The sequence below is a fragment of the Buteo buteo genome, chromosome 24 (genome assembly GCF_964188355.1).
Source record: "Buteo buteo chromosome 24, bButBut1.hap1.1, whole genome shotgun sequence".
Taxonomy (NCBI): domain Eukaryota; kingdom Metazoa; phylum Chordata; class Aves; order Accipitriformes; family Accipitridae; genus Buteo; species Buteo buteo.
The window spans coordinates 5,631,791-5,650,896 of record NC_134194.1 but is presented as its reverse complement, the minus strand read 5'-3'; the positions used below and the strand labels follow the sequence as shown (position 1 = coordinate 5,650,896).

General features: G+C 47.6%; 1 protein-coding gene across 1 annotated transcript in view; it reads left to right on the top strand.

Annotated features, from left to right (window-relative positions):
- COL23A1 (collagen type XXIII alpha 1 chain) overlaps positions 1-19,106 on the top strand; it is a 192,912-nt gene that overhangs the window by 159,539 nt on the left and 14,267 nt on the right. The window contains exons 6-15 of the mRNA XM_075056978.1: positions 5,156-5,182; positions 7,050-7,076; positions 7,770-7,796; positions 13,223-13,294; positions 14,586-14,702; positions 15,170-15,205; positions 15,719-15,745; positions 16,176-16,202; positions 17,320-17,364; positions 17,980-18,042. Of these exons, the coding sequence (XP_074913079.1) occupies positions 5,156-5,182; positions 7,050-7,076; positions 7,770-7,796; positions 13,223-13,294; positions 14,586-14,702; positions 15,170-15,205; positions 15,719-15,745; positions 16,176-16,202; positions 17,320-17,364; positions 17,980-18,042 (468 nt within the window). The remainder of the gene's footprint in view (positions 1-5,155; positions 5,183-7,049; positions 7,077-7,769; positions 7,797-13,222; positions 13,295-14,585; positions 14,703-15,169; positions 15,206-15,718; positions 15,746-16,175; positions 16,203-17,319; positions 17,365-17,979; positions 18,043-19,106) is intronic.

Here is a 19,106-nt window from a genome sequence, read left to right as displayed (position 1 = left end):
AAATACGACAGCTTCTGGTAGGAACGTTTCCAATGCTGTGTCGTGCCCCGGGCTGACGTGATTTCAGAGTCTCACACCAGGGACCCCAGAGGTCAGGGCAGATGCAGGAGGAACGTCCCACCAAGGATTTGTCTTCTGGGCTCAGAGCCATTGCAGTCGGTGTGTGGGCAGGAGAATTCCTTGTATCACCAAATTCGTACATGAAGTCTACCTCTTCACAGATATTTAAATGCTGTTATTTGGAAGGGAAAATGATTACTGTAGCAGAGGTGGTATTGGATGGAGTAGAAACCTCTTTTTTTTATAAGGGCTTCTGCACTGAGGACTTTTTAGGGAGGGAGGAGGGGGTAGCAGTAATTTGGGATGAGGATGAGGTGACATCCCAGAGCACGTCTCTTGTACTCGATTCATTTGCAGTTAGCACCAGTGGTTCTCAGCTGCTATTTAGGGGATTCACATTTCATTTCTCAGTCCCTCTTCTCTCCTTTTCCTTCAGCTGGGAAGTTCAGGGGAGCCACAGCAACCTGGCTGCCATTCTCCACTTTCCTTGTGACGGGTCTGGCAGGGCATCCTTGGCCACAGCTTTCGCCAGAGCTTTCTTCTCATGCAAAAATGTGCTGAGGAACCGCATCGCCAGCAGACACTGTCCCGCTTGCGAAGATTTACAGCGTAGCCTATAGGAAAGGATGGTCCCTGCTCCCTGGCTGCACTGCAAACCATGCTGCCTAATGACCCAGGGCCCTTTGCAGGGATACTAAAATATTGTCGTGCTCTTTTGTTCTGACACTTTCCTCCTTCTCAAATGTAAGATTTTACCATTTTTTGAAACCACAGAGACAGAGATTGAAGGCAGCCCTTTGAATTTGTTAAAATTTGACTGCAGGGTTCCTTCTGACCCCTGTGCTAATTTTTAGCAGAGCAGGAAACATTAAAAATAACTATGAGAGAAGATTTCCCAACTCCGAAGGATTGTCCTCTTAATAATATCTGGCTTTGTTTTCACTAGATATTTTCCCCCCTTAAAATTCCTGTAACGCTGCTAGAGCAAGTACATCCCTGCCAGCAGCAGTAATGGCACTGGAGGAGGAAGGCAGAAGGCCAGTTAGCCAGGCTGGCACCTAGGCTTGCTCTGAGCAGGGGTAAGGAATGTATGGGGACAATGCTTGTTATTTATTGGAAGAGCTTTTGCACATGAATCAGAGCTCATAAGCTCCATGTCTTCCCTTTTTGGTGAATTCAAAACTGTTCCTAAGCCTTCAGCTGATCTCGGCATTGGGTGAACCTCGTTTTTGCAATGAGAGGTGATATTTTGGCGCTATATCTCAAGACTTCTGAGCTTCTACTGTGAAACAAAACAAAAAAATCGGAATTTGTTTTAAAACATATCTGAACGTAGCCCCTTCCTCTGAAATTGAAATGTTGCATGGACAAGCCAAGGCATGCAGCAAGAGCGCATGACGCAGTAACGAGCTCTGCTCAAGCCCCAACATCTAATCTGACATGTGTCTACGTTCTCAGCATCATTGTATCAAATATATATCATTAAATAATATATCATTAATGTATACCACCAAATATATATTATTATATGAATAATGTCCTCACCCGGGTGATGGCAGTGGGGGATGCACCATGGTTTGGGTCGTTATGCCCGCAGGAACACCACGTGCTTACGGTACTGTTTGTGAGGGGTGAAAGCAAGGCAAGAATTGCAATTATCGCTCACCCCTGCTCCGTGTCACTAGCTCTCCCCTCTAACCCAGCTCCTCCCAGCCTGGCAACCTGAGGGCTCCAGCCAGATGTTGCAGATATATATTTTCTTTATCAAACTCACTGCAACGTTTCCTCTTTTCTCTTCAAACATGAAAGATGCCTCGCAGAGCTGCATTGGCCTGGCACCGAATGCAGCTGATCCTTACTGGTGTGTGGTCAGAAAATGAGTTCTGAGTTGATTATCAGCTAGGAGTGAGGTCTGACGTCCACCGAATAATGTGGGGTGGGACCACATCAGTGTCGTCTTCCTTGAAGCACCCAGGATCGATGGGGTTTGTCCTGCTTGGCCGGTGCAGCGATGGTTTTGGCCAGAGCCATGTTTCGGGGGAAGTTGGTCGAGTTTTCTCTCTACCTTGTCTTAAAGCATCAGGTTTGTCCTAGGCAGAAAATTCATCCCGTCTCGATGTAGTGAGCATGTAATTATGTAAAGTGCGATCACTGTGTGTGTGATTTGGAGCAAAAGGCTTGTAACTGAGAGTGGGCAAAGGCATGAGTGAAATTTTTCCCTGGGCAAAAAGTACAGCATGAAGCTACTGTGATGCTTTCTCTTAATTAGGCCTTGTAATGGGGTGCCCAGAAAACTCACCTTTTTCTTATACTTTGTGCTGGTGGTTTAAGTGGAAGTGATTTTTGTCTCCCCAAAATGAAAACTTCTATAGAGATGGTTTTTGACTGGAGGAATAAGTGGTTATTTCTTGTTTTCCTGTTTCTTAGTTATCAAATAAACTAAAGATTGCTTCATCTTTAATTAAATGATATGGAACAGAATTCAAATAAGACAATAATGATCTCAACACATGGGTGCTCCTCAAAGTTGCAGGCAATCAAGTAAGCAAGCCCAGATTTCGGATGCTCTCTCCTACTTTACATGTGCAGTCCTCTGGCTGCTCTCAGAAACCTGGCCTTTGCTCACGCAGACGTTTGGCTGGGCAGGTAAAGCTGAGTCAATTAAATCTCCACTTCAGACTAACAAAACATTTAAAAGTCTGAGTTAATCTTGTCCACTCAGTGGCACAGCTGGCTGAGAGCCCCTTTGAAAGCCCAACAGATATTGTTTCTCTCAAGCATTAAATGCTTTCCCTCAAACAAACATCCTTTGAATAGGCTATTGTTTTTCCTTCTGGATGTCCCTTTGTGGGTTGATACAAGAATAGCTAAAAGCTGCTGAATTGGTATTGTAAATTAAAAAAAAAAAAAAAAAAAAAAATTCTGGGACTTCTACTCCTTTGAGAAGTTGAATGTGCTGCAAGTTCTCTGCTCGGGTCCTGCATTTTGTCCTCTAGAGGTCAGCGAGTTGCATCAAGGGCTTCAGGTGAATCACCTCAATCAATCATAGTTTCAGGAAAGAAGCTCTATGCACCCCATGCCTTTCCCAGGTGTTATAACACAAGGAATTGAGGTGAGATAAAGCATGGAGGGTGTGTTAGGGGAAGGAAGTAGTAGTTTGGTTGTGACCTGTAAGCCTTTGCATTAATGGACGTAACTGCATTCGTTTATATTTTTCGTTACTGCTGTGTAGCAGTTGTGTACTGGTAGTTCCTTATGAGAAACAATACACACCATGTGAACAATATAACCTATGTTTGGTCACTTCAGAAATTTCATGTGTAAAGAAAACCTCATTTATTTTTGGTTGAACATCTCTTGTACGGCTCCCTTAGTCCTTATAATGCAGGTACCGATGCCCTGCCCAAGATCCAGCCGCCTGGATTTACCTCTTTTTCCTAACAGAGCTGTGTTGTTTCATATTCTAAGCCCCATCACCATAGCCACTCCAGACCGCTTTATTCCTTATCGATGGCCAGAGCTGTGAGCTGGAAGGATGCTATTTTCAATGCAGCCCTTAGGTTTCTCATACACACCTTTCTCTTTTTTGCTCAATTTCACCATCCTAGATTTAAGCTGAACTAAAAAAGGTTCACCCTAATCGGTTCCCTAAGAAATACAGAAAACTCTGGTGCTTTATCGTTGCGCTATACCGTAGTCCAAACTACATTTCCTTCGGTGAGTCCTCCCAGTTTACAGGGCTGCAATGCAAGAAGATGTTTCAGCCCAGCATGTCTGTAGAAGGAGCCAGGAGGATGCGCGTGTGGCCGTGTTGGGCAGACGTAGGAGGGAGCGGGTGCTGATCCCAAGGTACCATTTTGCAAGTAGCCCTTGAATTTGTAGCAATAAGCGACAAGAGCGAGGCCAGGTTGCCGCAGGGACGCAATGCCCGCCGTTCGGCACAGCCCACGGCTCGCTCTGGAGCAGATCCTTGCCCAGCAAAGCATGTGAGCGCGTGTTGGAAATCTGGGAATGAATCAGGTGTCCGAGGGCTTTGCTGACTCGCGACCGTCGTGCCATGTGTCTTCAGGAACGGTTTGTAGGGCTGAGCCTTCTTTGGGTTTCAATGAGGAAAGGTTTTAATTTCTGGGGTGGCAGGTCGTGGATCGGTGGAAATGCTGTTTTGGGATTTACTGAAAATGTTGGGTGTTGAACGGCTTCTCTTCATCCCCAAGTGCCTGTGTGCCAGCTCCAGCTGGCAGCGGGGGCAGCTTTGGCTTTGTCCATGGGCCTTGGAGCATCTGTGCCTCCTCTCCCCACACACATCCTTTCTCAAAAGCAAGGTTTCCTATGGCCCAATATGTTCAGCGGCTTCCTGTTATTTAAGGGCTGCATCCCAGAAGCAATGGGGAAATAACCATTTATCCCGTCAATTTACCACGCGCTCCTGCGGCAACCCTAGAAAGGGGAGACCTGGGGAAGAACTGGGGTGACCAAGTGTTTGGTCCTGCAAATACAAGCGTGTTTCCAGCTTTGTATCGCTGCAGATGAGTAAATCACTTGGGTATCAGCCCGCAGGGCAGATGCACCCTTCCTTCCTCCGCAGCAAAGACACTCCTTCCCATCAGTGAGATTTACCATTATGGGCTGAGGGTGATGGCTGATTCCCACATCTTGGGTAAAATGGTAGAGTTTCAGCAAGTCCTTTTGCCAAAACAAATGGTTCAGATCCGAGGTTGATGTCAATGACTCCCAGGATCTGTTCAGTTTAACCAAATCAGGCATGTTTTACTGCTGCTTTTTTAGTCTTTAAAAACGTCAGGGAGTCCCAAGCGCTGTGCCAGAGCAGTGTCACCTTATCCCTGTCGCTAATCCTGTCGCTTCCTTTCACGCTCCTTCATACTCTGCAAATTCTTTGACGCCTCTTACTGTACTTCTGTGAAACCTTCCTGCTGGATTGCATGGATGAAGGATTAGGTATAGAAGTAACATAGTCAAAGATTGTACTGTATCTAAGTAGAGCCTCTTTCAGAGCATGACTGATATTGCTATATTTGTAAATTGATTATTTTATTATTTCTTTTTTAATAATACTCTCTTTTCCTTCCCTTTTCAGGGGCCTCTTGGTTTGGATGGCAAACCAGTAAGTAGCACCGAGTACCAAACATAACATGTCTTTATTCACACTGCTCTGCAATAGATGGGCAGAATCTCAACTATTACTCATTTATTACTACATCTATAACTGTTCAGGAAACAAAATTGTATTTAGAAAAAAATATTCTGTGGTCTGTAACACATGGAAGTTTAAATTCTGAGCCAGGGCTGGCCAGCACAGCCCGAGGTGAGCTTTCTCTACCTGTCAGCTCATCTCGGCTGCTTCTCCCCTCCCTGTGCCAGCTCAGCTAGCGGAGATGTTGCAGATGGGCAGCAGGCCAAATTTGGGAAATAAACTTCAGTAGCACCTTGGAAGAAGCAAAGTCAGTAATCTTGGTTGTGTGCTCCTGGTACTACAAATGGGTATCATAAAAATAATTGTTCCCAAACTGGGTTCATTTGCCTCCAAAGGAGCTCAGGTGGGAAGTGTTTGAGAGTGCCCGGTGTCTATGCAATATTGGTGGAACAGCCTGGACTTCATTTTATGAGCCGTTTTCTTGACTTCATTTTTACTCAGAAGCCTTTTGGATAGTCAGGTGCTCCAGCCTTTTCTTACTTATTTTACAGAAACACAGACTTTTTTATTTTTATGCTAGCTGAACACTAGCCAGCTCTGAGTCCTTCGACTGGATGGTTGCTGCAGGAGGTCGCAGCTCAGTATTTTGTGGCCAAATCCCACTCTATTCCACCACGTTCACTAGAGGGCACCATTTGAAATCTTTCCAAGCTTTGGTCCTAAACCGTCTGTGATTTTCAAAGTGGGCAGAAGTCTTTCAGTCTTTGCAGTCAAAAAGTTACTCCAGATGCTTATTTTTAGCCAGTTGGGGAGCGTTTTGTTATAGCTGTACATTGCTGCGGTTGGTTTTTATCCTACCCCTGAAGATGACAAATGTGAACGAAAAGAAAACTAGAAATAAAGCATTAGAAAAGAAAAAAGGCAGGCCAGCTCACACCGCTGTGCTCAGGGCTTGGCTTTGAATTAACAAAACCCCCTGATGGAAGAGCAGCGTGGATGTGAATGGCTGCAAGTCGTGCCGGTGCGCCGGGCAGGAGCGAGACCTCTGAGTGAGAGGCAGGGAAAATCTGGACGAAAAAGCAAACTTATCAAATGGCCAAACTCCAACCAGACTGTTTGTGATCTCTTCCGCGACAGCAAGGGGCCAGCAGCGTTGCTTAGAGCCAAATTAACAGCAGGAGGGATGCTGCGCGGGGATGCAGATGCTGCTGCTGTCAGCTACTGCATCCCACCGGGTCCCGCTTCGGCAAACACTGTGAATTGGGCTGAACCCTGAGATTCGGCATTTTTCTGTGCTGGAAGGAGGATGCAGAGCAGGCACATCAAAGCGTGGCTCTGCGGCTTCTCTTTGGGGCTGCAGCGTGTCTCTGCCTGCCCATCTTACGGAGAGCTGCTTAGAGGGGAAGATGACTTATGTCTTCAGCAAATAGGCCAAAGAAAGCAGCCCATCCTCCTTGTTTATTTCAAACAGATGTATAATTGTTGTAATGATATGCTGAGCATGTGTTTTTCTAGAAGTGATTTAATACTTCAAGAAATCTCTTGCATCTATTTCGAGTCACGTGTTTGCGAGCGGCTGTCGCGGTCCCTGCCGGGCCCCGGTCCTTCTCCCGTCCTCCGTCCTGGCAAGAGCAGGCAGGACCTCACTGGGGCTTTTTAGTAGCGTGCAGCTCATGTGAAGCAGTGTATAAATTGAAATAATAGCATGTGTAACTTAAAATGATAGCAAACGTGGCTCAGGTTTGTGAATTGATGAACGTAGTCTCCTTGGTTTTGATGTTGTGTGCATTGATGATTCTGCTGTTTCTTAACTCGGATCCTTCTTGCATATTTCCAGGGACCTCCAGGACCAAAAGGGGAAAAGGTAAAGACTGCATTAACACGTGGCTTTTGGGGAAGCAGCTGTATATCCTCCTTCTGCTGTAATTCTTTCGGTTCAGATTACCCCAATACACCAGCATGACATTAACACCGGGTTTTGTTGGGACATGGAGCCGTGACAGCAGCTTGTCAGGTTGCCCTTGGAAAAGCCCCAGGAAGGGGAGGGCAGAAAGAATTTGCAAAAATGTAGGAGGAGTAAGCGTGGCCTTAAAGCTCATCCATGCTATAGGGTTCCTGGTAACCCATGCAGGGTTAGGAGAGTGGGATACAACTCTCTTCTTGTTTTCCTCCAAGAGCAAGGCTGCAGGCTCCATCGCTCTGTGTTTGCATGACATCCTCCTACAAAATTAGAGCAGCCAAAGAAGGTCATTACTGTACTGAAAGTGATGTTAATCCTCGCATGTGTAGGACATAAGCAGTTGCTGGGGAGCCTTAGAGTTGGAAACAATCCGCTATTTCTGATTTATTACCTGTTTCATCGCCTGCCAGGGCAGAATCATTCCCTATTGTGTTGTCTCGAGCCCTTCTCCTCCCTGGTTTTGAATACGTTAAGCAATAGGACTCTTCCCACTTCCCTTGTGTGCTGTTCCCGCATCCAGCTGACCCCGCGCTCGGTCCTTCGTGGTTGAAATTTGAACTCTAATAGCTGACCCTTGCTGTTTTGCCTGATGCGCAGGGTGAAGCAGGGGACATCGGCCCGAGGGTAAGTAGTGACACAGCACGTTGATTTGTTCTAAAATCTGGTTGGGTTTGCTCACTGCACAAAACAAGGCTCCATGCAGCTTTGTCGCTGCAAACCGAGGTACGGTAACGGTTCTGGAAACGTTTAATTCTGCCATTGGAGCTCTTTGTGGCAGTAGTTTTCCTAACTTTGACCATGGGAAAACAAGAGGTAAAGATCTGCAGGTACCTCATGAAGGGTTTTGCTTTTACTGGGCTTTCCTATCCCCGATGCCCTCTTCCAGTGTCAGAGGCAGACTCCCTGATTCTCTTGAAGCCGTGCTCCTCTTTTGTTGGTATTAGAGCACCAGTGTGTGGTGGTAAGACCTGGTGTCCCAAGGAAAGGCCCGGCACGGTGTTGGGCAGGATGGAAAGTTCCTCCTTTCTTGCTGAGCTACCTACCTGGGAGTGTGGTGGCATGCAGGCAATATCTAGGCTGCCTTTGAAAATAAAGGGCTTAAAGTAACTGGGAGAACTGTTTTGGCCATAACATAGAGAAATCAGCGGAGTTTTGTGGAAATGGCTCTCATGGGGCTGCATGATGTTGAGATTTACTGCAGTGCATCGGGATAGGTCCCCGCGGGGCGCAAAGGGGATGCGGCTGTCCCACGGTCGCCGCAGCGGTGCTGGTGATGGCGGCAGCAGCACGAGGTCTCCCGTGTCGGGGATGAGACGGGAGGGCTCACCACGAGGTGTGCGGTATTTCCGAGGTGGGCTCCGTCGCGGTAACGGAGGTGCGGTTGGCCGCGGGTTATGGGCGCCTGCCGGAAACCCCGCAGCGGGGGTGTGCTGGGATGCCGGCGTATGGGCCTCATGCAGGGGCCGGATTCGGAACTGGCGCCCGAGAGTCTGCTGGTAGGTTTAGATGCGGTTGCTGGAAACGTAGCCAGGCCCTCAGAGGCTAACATAGGGCAGAGATGCCTCGGAGTCATCTTTCTTTTTTCCCCCAGAGGCTGTTAAGTCACTTTTTGAAGTTGGTGTCATTTTCTGAAGCGGCTCCCAACCGTCTTGGGTGCCTTTAGAAATGTCACCCTCGGGCTCTGAGTGCCCCTAAAACTTCTCCGATAGATTTATGCCCTGCGTGGCTAAGGAGGAGCTCGGCATAAGGTCTCAACCTTGTCTAAGTGCCCACCCACGTACTCAGAAAAGGCTTTAAGAGGTGATTCAGCGGCACACGGGCATGAGTTTTCAGTCCTCAGCCGGGGCTGTGGATGACTTCGGGGCTGGTGACTCGGGCGATGCCGGAGGAGATGCTCAGGCTCCGAAGCCCCCGTGGTCGGTGCTGCCAAATAACGCAGGAACCCACCTCCTGCTGCGGCTCCTGTTTGCGCTGCGGGAGATGCTCGGGGGACGGGCTCCGTCTGGACTCGCAGGGGCAGGTGCCAGCTCCCAAGGTAACTTTTGTCCTATCTTTTAATCTACTGATAAAAACACGTGCTTTTTTTTTTTTTTTCTCCTGATGTGCTTTTGTCCAGATTTCGCTTTACTTTAAGATTTATTTACATCTTTTTGCACAAGAGTAAGAAAAAGGCTCAGAAACAATTTGGGAGGAAAAGGGGAGAAACAAGCCTGGCAGAGCCATGCACAAGCAGGTCTAACAACTGGTGCCTGGCTTTGAAAATAGCTTTCTTTAAGTCTCCAGACACTCGGGGTTGCGGATTGGGTACGAAACTTTTTAGTACCATCTGGCCTAGATTATTTTTTATTTCTTAATTTAATCTATGTTCTTCCTCAAATTTCAGCGGTGGCTTTGTTTAGCTGATTTTGAAAGATGTGTCGCAGCAAGTCATCGCATCAACGGGAGGATAAATAACTTGGAACATATCCAGCGCTGCCTCCCTTGTAAATGTGCGTGTCTATGGGCGGTGGAGTGGGGATCGTGTGTGTCAGTGAACGCAAAAATATTATCATTGGGAATGATAGATTAAAAGAGAATAACGCTTGGAGAGGCTTTGGAGGGACTGTCTGCAGTGGAAGTGAGATGAAGGCAATTAGGGATTAGCTACTGAACATGTTCGTGTGTGCGCTGCTTCTCTTTCTGTCTCTAATAAACACCTGCCACCGGCATGGGCAGAGAAGAGATTATTGCACGTGTGAGCGTAATGCAGATGTTGGAGGGTGATTTTGGGGAGGTGAGGAAGGAGTTCACGTTGGGTTGAGTTAGGTGCTGAACGCTAGTGCTTGCAAACAGCATCAGGGAGGCTGTTGTGCAGCCTCACTTAAGATGGGGATTAAACCTACTCAGATATACTGAGAAAATGCATGTAAGTGTATTTACAGGCAGAAAACGAGAACAGAGTCCCTCTGCTCTGGGGAGGAAAGAGAAAGTCGAAGCAGGATGCTGCCAAGGCTGGGACTCGTGTGCCTGGTATTTGTACTTGTACTTCCCTCTTAAAATCAAATATATTGCTACCGCTATGAAAAGGACTGTTCTCATAAGCCAGACTCGCTCCCTGAGCCGGCACTGGGCTGGACACTCTGGACTGGGTGATCTTGTTCTTACTGACAGTTCTGGTGTTTAGACAAATGATGCGATTGATGAATCTCTGCACATCTGCCGAGGGAGGTGGCACCAGTAACGTTTGTACCTGTATGTCGAGTTGCTGTGGGACTAAACACTGGTATGGCTGGACTGGCTTTATAGCGACAGGCTGGAGTTTAGGCTGCAGATAGAAAAGTGGCTTCTCTCTTACTTTCTGCAAAAATGTAAGTGCTTGCCAAGCTCACATTGCAGATAAAAGCTCAGCACAGAAAGCGTCCTGCAGACCTCACAACGACAGTCAACAGAGACACCTATGGATACTTCTATTTTATTTTATTTTATTTGCTTATTTTGGAACATTATGTTAAAATGGCTAAATCTAGTAGTCTAAAGCTGGAAATTACTGGTGTTCAAGGTTTCTGTGCTCTAAGACTCCATTGCTACCCAGAGTCAGACCCAAGAGCCAGTTAGCCCAGTGTCCCGTGACCAGGTTGGGCCCATCTGTAACAGGGATTGTTGAAAATTAAATGTGTGGTGGCTGGATTTGGTGGGATATGGCGTGTTTGGCCTCAGAGCAAATGCAAATTGTCATTTCATGTTGAAACAGATAGGGCCGGACTTGGAAGGTGTTTACTTGGATGGTGCTCAGCAATCTGAGGGATAAGAAAAAAGTTTCAGTTCCTGTCTGGCTCCTTGGGCTTTTTTGAAAATCCCGCTTAATGCTCTTGTGTATCTTCATGCATATCAGAAGCCATAAAAGTAGGTCCTTTGGGTCTACCACAAAACCCTTTGTTCTCAGTAGAGCCTGTTTGGTGGTTTCTGTAGTATCTGGAGGGCCTGGCCAAGTGCAAGGGCTCTGTGTCCCCATTAATTTCAATGTGGCATCATCTCGGGTTTTTAAAATCTCAGGATTTCAGTGTTGTTCCTCCCCAAAATGACTGTATTTAAGTGAGGGCTGAGCTAAAGCCTCTCTCTACAGCTTGAAAAAAATCCTTGGGAGGGGTTTGTTTTCCAGGGCTGATTAGTTTTTTCTATCTGGCTTTGGTTTTCCCCTCCCATTCCAAGATGACTGTGTTAAAATATCTGTGCTCGATGTACCTGTGGATGCCTGCTGCTGAGCCTGTCCTGGGAGGCTGGGTAGGATGGTGGGCTTGCCTATGCAATATTTACCCCAAAATTGAGTTTTGGGGTTATCTGTTACTTGCATGAAAGGTTTAAAAGCTCCCTGGGCAATTTGGACAAGAGGTTTGTTCCTTAGAACTCTTCAAAAATCCTCATGGAGGACGTACTGTGTGTTCCTGCTGGGCTTCTCGTGGCTTCATTCCATCCCTTTGGTCCTCCTACGGATGTGTGCAGGGATGGACGGGGGAAAGGGAGACGCAAGCAGTGTGCTGAGAAAGGAAATGTCTTACTGCTTCTCCCTAGATAGATAAGTGGAAAGGCTAAAAGACAATAGCAATGACTACTGACATGGTCTGAATACATTGTTTTTGCATCATATAAATCTGAGAGATTTATCTGTGTTTTGCAGGCTGGGGAATACATCAGTATTCATTTTAGCCTCTGAAAAAAAAAATATAATATTTGGTCTCAGGAGAAATGCTGGGATATATCCCCTGTGGGGTTTACTGGAATAATGCTCTTTATTCTGCAGAAAGCCCTGCAGTAGGGGAATCCTCTGTACCCCAGCTGCTTTGAATGTCCTATTGTGCAGTAAACTAATGAAAAGATACTTGTTTCCCTCCGTTTACAGCTTACCAAGCTCCAGTGTATCCAGAATGTTAAAACAACCACTGTTGGCTACCTAGATTATTTAATAGAATTATAGAATGGTTTGGGTTGGAAGGGACCTTAAAGACCATCTAGTTCCAGCCCCCCTGCCACGGGCAGGGACACCTTCCACCAGACCAGGTTGCTCCAAGCCCCATCCAACCTGGCCTTGAACACTGCCAGGGATGGGGCATCCACAAGCCCTGTGGGCAACCTGTCCCAGTGCCTCACCACCCTCACAGTGAAAAGTTTCTTCCTTACATCTAATCTAAATCTACCTTCTTTCAGCTTAAATCCATTACCCCTTGGTCTATCACTACACATCCTTGTACAAAGTCTATCTCCAGCTTTCCTGTAGGTCCCCTTTAGGTACTGGCAGGTTGCCATAAGGTCTCCTCGGAGCCTTCTCCAGGCTGAACAGCCTCAACCCTCTCAGCCTGACTTCATAGGAGAGGTGCTCCAGCCCTCTGATCGTTTTTGTGCCCTTCCTCTGGACCCACTCCAACAGGTCCATGTCCTGCTGATGTTGGGGCCCCAGAGCTGGACGCAGTCCTGCAGGTGGGGTCTCACGAGAACAGAGTAGAGGGGGAGAATCCCCTCCCTTGACCTGCTGGTCCACAGTTCTTTTGATGCAGCCCAGGATACGGTTGGCTTTCTGGGCTGCAAACGCACATTGGTGGGCCCTGTTGAGCTTCTCATCAACCAACACCCCCAAGTCCTTCTCCTCAGGGCTGCTCTCAATCCACTCATCACCCAACCTGTATTTGTGCCTGGGATTGCCCCAACCCGTGGGCAGGACCTTGCACTTGGCCTTGTTGAACTTCATGAGGTTCACAGGGGCTCACCTCTCCAGCCTGTCCAGGTCCCTCTGGATGGCATCCCTTCCCTCCAGCCTGTCGACCGCACCACTCAGCTTGGTGTCATCGGCAAACTTGAGAAGGGCGCGCTCGATCCCGCTGTCCATGTCACTGACAAAGATGTTAAACAGCACCAGTCCCAATACCAACCCTGAGGAACACCAGTCGTTCATCCTCATGCATTAATTATCAAGGAAAAATTGTTATGTACTGTTACAGCCTTTAAAACATATTGTTCTGCTGTGCTTTCATCTTAAATTCTTGCTCTTTCCTCCTCTGCCTCCCACTTCACCTGGTTAGATGGTTTTTCCCCGGCTCAATCATGGATTTCTGGCTAACGATCAGCTTGTCTTTAGCCGCCGAGTGCTCAAGGTAGATGTATCGGATCTGATGCCGCTGGTTTGCTGTGATTCTTTGAGTTGCTTTTGTTTCTTCTTTCTGGCTGATAGTGCACTATTGCTATTTTAAGTTGTCGCTACTGTGGCTACGTTCAGAAGTGCTTGTTGGGAGCACGCTTGAGTGAAACCCCATTGGATTTAGGGGGAGTTTTTTCAACAGAGACATAAAAGTGATGGGTTTTAGGATTTGGCCACTTGTGGGAAGTGTGGGGATCAAGCAGCAAAGTCCTATAAATGTTCATATGAACAGTGCGGGTATTGTAAAATAAAATGCGTTAAAACTAGAGTTGTCTAAATCCTTGTACTCTTAAATGTGATGTTTTAATTAGGCAAAATTCAGTGGGAGACTCCTGACTTGACATAATTGGATGCAGCGTTCAGCGTTTGCAATAGGATTTTTTTCAAAACTATGCAAGTGATTTAGGAGCACAGATCTTGTTGAAAGGCCGTGGGATTTGTGCTGCTAAGTCACTTAAGGACTTCTGAAAATCCCACACTTGTCCCTGATTTGAGGGTGGACCACATATTAAATACAGTCCTCATCCTGCCTCGGTGGTAACCCTTCCAGATGTTGCTAAAAGATTTATGAGATGGCCTTTCCATGAGGCTTTCCATTGTGCAGCCACATGGATGTGCCCGGCCACAGCCCCGGGGTTGGGTTGGGGCGGCCGGCGGGGGGTCCGGAGCCGATAACTGGGTGGCGAAGCCCCATGGGGTGCTCACCTCCGGAGCGGGCACCCACCAAACCTTCACAAACACACGGAGATACAGCTCCTGCTTTTTTTTTTTGCGTCCAAGCGATGCAGGGTGTGAGCTACGCTGGATGTTTATATATCACCTTGGCTGTATTTAAAGGGTACCACTAAGCGCTACTTTTGTGTGCGTGTGTGTTTATTTTGGTGTGGTGCACTAAGCTATGAAGTGTGTGCATGCTCTGGGCCGGCATGTTGTTGGGACTGGGTTATTTCTGGGTACTGTCAAATTGGTGGTTTCCACGGCGAGTCGCTGGGCAAGGCTTAATGAGATAAAACCTCGTTGGAAGGCATTGGGCAAAATCCTCATTAAGGAACCAGACCCAAAGGGCGTGAATCAGCCACAAGCTCGCTTCCAGCCTTCCCAATTGGAAGCTGTAATTAAATTCCTCTGGGACGGCAGAGGCCAGCGTGCCGATGGCCCAGGGATGCGGTGCATGCGTCGCGGGCACCTCGTGGCCACCGCTTGCCGACGCCGCTTCATCTCACCATGTCTGTGTGAACTTCTTCCAGGGTGATCAAGGTCGAGATGGAGCCACTGGCCCCCCTGGTCCTCCAGGACCCCCAGGTGCCCGGGGGCCTCCTGGTGACACGGGAAAAGATGGCCCAAGAGGACCTTCAGGCCCCCCTGTAAGGACGGGAGATGCGCAGCGAGCACGGGCCGGGCAGTTCCCACCCCAGCGAGGGAGAGGAGGGTGAAGGGCGTCCCCTTCACCGGTGCTGCCACCCCAACCGCTGGGTCCCCAGCCTGGGCCAGCAGTCGGGCTCTGGTGGCTGCTGGTACAGCAAAACTTTGGGGCATGGGGCCGAGGGAGCAGGATGGGACCTTCCATCTTCGGTTTCAGAGCAAAGGGCTGGACCCGGAGCGTGTATTTGCAGGTGCTGGTTGTCATTCAGAGAGCCCAGAGGAGATCTCTTCCCCAATCTGTAGCCTTCGGATGACCTGTTGCAAATCTCCAGATCACCGGCAATTTATTTAATAAAAAAAAAAAAAAAAAATAGGCTAAAACGTAATGCTGCTGAACATTCTCCTTACTGCTGAGCATTTTGGAGAATGAGGGGTAATAGTTTCAATGTGGGCCTTTTTATTTTTGCAGGGTTTCAAAGGCGAGCCGGGAGAGGATGGCCTCGTGGTTAGTATTGCCCAGAAGCATCCGTGTGTGCGTGCCTCTCGCTTTACGTCACCCTTCAGCTCGCTGCAGCAAGTGGTTTTGTGTCGTTGCTTACGGAGGCCAAAAAACCCCACGGGAAATTATAGATGCCCTAAAATGGGTGTTTGTCCAGGGGTACCTGTGCCCTGGGGAGAAGAGAGACCAGACTTTGTCCCCTTGGGTCCTCTGGAGGGATGTGCTGCTCCTGTATCCCCACTGCTGCCCCTCTGAAGCCTCCTGGCATTGTCACTCCAATTCACTGAGGTCTAGGTTGGATAAAAAGGTGCTCATGAGACATAAAATACACTAGCTGTAAAAGAATATTTATTATTTACTGGGAGCACAGAGAACTTATGGCTATATTTGTAAGGGAAGATGAGAAGTTGGTATCTATGTCATTTTTTTTCATGGGAATTTTAAGTACTCTTGGAAATGTTTTTATGCCGTTATACTCTATTGTCAAACAAGTATACCAACTATTCTTACATTCAACAGGGTGCCAGGGGACCTCCTGGACCAAAGGTGGGTAATAAGTAATTTCTTAGCTGTCTAATTTTAATATGAATTCTTGAAATATTGCTGTGTAATGGGGTGGAGATGAACATAGGTATTTTGCACTGGACTTGCACTCATCTGTATATATCAGATACAAAATTTCTAAGGTATTATGTTAGCCGTTGACTTGGAGCTGCAAATGTCTGAATGTTGTCTCCTACTCAGTATCACACCCACTGCCCATGTTAAAACCTTGAAATGGGAGTGGAGGGAGCCACGAGGGGCTGGACACTGGTGTACTGTGGGAATGTGCTTTCTTGCATTTGAGGAGGATAAAGATGATCAACCCAAGCCAAGTATTTTAGTTTTACAATTAATTTTGACTATCTATACAATTGGTCTTATTTTCTATTATGTCCCTAAACTTCTTTCTCCTCTGTGTGTGTTGCTGTTGAAGGGTGAGCCTGGCATCCAAGGCAAAAAGGTAAAATGATGATTTTTTTTTTTTTTTTTTTTTTTTTTTTCTCCTTTGCATTACTTGGTGCTCAACTAGGGAAACCATTGCCAGAGACTGATGAAGCTCTGGCTGTCCATACCGAGCCCTTCCTTTTGTTCCCCAGGGTTTCTCACACATGAGACCCTGAGGCATGGGCACGGCTGTGCCTTCAGCCTGGTTTTCATTACCACAAGCAAGCCAGAAGCTGCAATCACATCTGCCCAACAGACAAAGAATAAAATAGCAAATGCCAAACAAAGCAGTAGGTCTTGAGCCCTTTCGCTCCAATAATTCAGGCTGAACCGGGAAGCGCCTGGAGGCTGTTATCTGCCCAGGGGCCCCTGGGCTGGGTTTGAGGTTCCTGGGATGGGCATCGCCAGGCAGCACCTCGGTCTCGTGGGGATTGCCCACTCTCTTAAGGACAGGCACGCTGCTTGGGTTGGGCGTTGAAGACTGCGGGAGATGCACGTGTCCAAGCTCTCCATGTTTTCTTCTGGTGGTGCCATCCAGTAGTGGATAAATCACTGCCTTTAACTGAAGCTGAAGCGCTGACAGGTCCCAGCGTTTCCCTCTTACTGCTTTGCCCCAAAACAGGCGTGGCCGTGGGTGTTTTTCAGGCCAGAATTTGGCTTAAAAAATTTCATGACTGGCCAGTAAAATTAACCTCTTCAGCACCTATGAAGTGGCCATGCTTCATTGTTCTCCTGGAGTAAAACAAGTGAAACAAGAATCTCCTCCTGGCAGGTGGGTGTGCTGGTGACTTGTGATGGAAGTCCATGAAGATGAGTGGCAGCTTGCAGGAGGTCTTTGGGATCCAAAAAGCCTAAATGGATTAAATACCTAATTTCTATTAAAGGTGGGAGAGCACCTTCCCCAGGGTCTGCTGTAGGCAAATTCTGGGAGATGCCCATCCACCTCCCCGGGAGCAGGGGACCATGCTGGAGCCTCGTGGGCTCCTTGCTGCAGCTTTCCCCTGGCCTCCTGCAAACCCGTGTGGGTCTCGGTGGGATCGATGACACTCAGTGGGGTCAAATGACGTGTTGGATCCTAATGATACATGTGTAAGAGCTCGTTGTATTTCACCTTTTATATTTTATTTCATCAGGGTGATGATGGGATCCCTGGGGAACCAGGACTTACGGGCCCTAAGGTATGTTCTGCTCTGTGTCCATCCAACGTATGTGCTTGGCAGCGCCTTTTGCTATCTGGGTTCTTGGCACAGTATCACAGTTGGGGCAGACAGAGAAGCACATTTCTCCCCTGACATGGAAAAAGAACAAAAAAAAAAAAAAAAGAGAAAGAGAAGCATAACCCCCCCCTCTGCCACGGTAGCTCTGCCCAGAAGTTTGCAAACCCAACTTGTTGGCTTTGGCAGAGAATTGCGATTTAGAGGCTCCTCTTGCAGAAGTGAATTGGGGAGTGTTGCTGGGGGTGGCCTGGAGCGGGGGTTCGGGACGTGGGTTTGTGCTGCCCAGATCAGGGTGCAGCGGGCTCTCTGCAGGAGCCTTCTCCAGGTGCTGCGATTTTGGGGCTAACTTTATGGCGGAACATACCACCCGCAGCCAAACTGTTAAGCCTAAAAGCTTCGTTTTTACCCCAAAGACTCCCCTTGTGCACTTAGGCAACGTGATGTATTTCAGGCTAGAAGCAGAGCTTTGCTCATTCATGTATGTAAAAGTAAAGCTAAAGCAAGAAAATTATAACCTGAAGAAATCTGCTCTCCATCCTACCCGTATAGCTTTTATCGAAATTGTCTTGTTTTCAGGGAGAAAAAGGAAGCGTGGGTCCCAAGGGAGAGAACGGCACAGATGGCTTGCCAGGACCCAAGGTAAATAAAAATCCATTAGCTGGGAAGCTGGGCACAGCCCTCTTGAGGCAGAGGGTTTCAGCTGAGTAGGTGTTTCAGGCCTTTGCCTTCTAAAAGGCTCATAAAATGCCCAAACTGAAATAAAACAGGGAGATGTTAAGTATTTTACCTTTTTGTGGTGATGAAAGCTGGATTCCAGCAGAGAACAGTGTAAGAGTTTTTAAAATCGTCTCCTTGCATGTTTTTCATTGAATTGCCTCCTTTTCCCCAAGAGAGCTAAACCTCTGATCACATTTTGATCCGATGTATTCATGGCTGCAGTATCGCTTCAAAGCCTGGAGCACTTAAGTGCCGTCCTGTTCTATGGACCTTCCTAACTGCCAAGAAATGCAATAAGACACTCTTGATATGTTAAGTGGTGATGATGAGACCCGGACAGCATTTGTGGGCTGTTATTTTCCCCCTCAGCTGCTTCTTATTTAGTATGATCTGTATCCAGTCGTGTTTTCTATATCAAACAGTCGTGGCTCCTTGTTGGGCAAGAAACTCTATATGATGGAGAAATGTGGGCTCAGGTGACCCTTAGCCATTTTTTTTCTAAAACCATAGCAGCAGTGCTGGTTTGTTCCCTCTGGGATCTGCTGAATGGACTTTTCTTATGGAGAGTCTTTGTGTTTATACCATTTTTTTACTTTTTGGAGAGCTTTAATTTGGCCAACAAGTGGATTTCCATGGGTATGGCGAAAGGTACGTTTTTTGAATACTGAACTGAATTTTAGGTCACTGCTGTGAGAGTGCTACAGCTTTCCAAAACTTCCCAATTTAAAAAAAAAAAGGGGGGGGGGGGGAATTTGGCACAGCCCTTTTCCTTAAATTCGTCCTTGAAAATGGTTTAAAAGTGTCAGCTGAAACTTTCCACACGCAAAATTCAGCCTAAAGCAAAGAGAGGGCTATGTGAAACTTCAGCACAAAGAGCCGGAGCTTGGCACGCTCAGCGCGGACAGCGGAGCCGGAGAGCGGCACGGCACATCGCCGTTACGGGCAGCTCGGCCCCGAGCAGGCCACTCTGCTCCCTCTGCGATGAG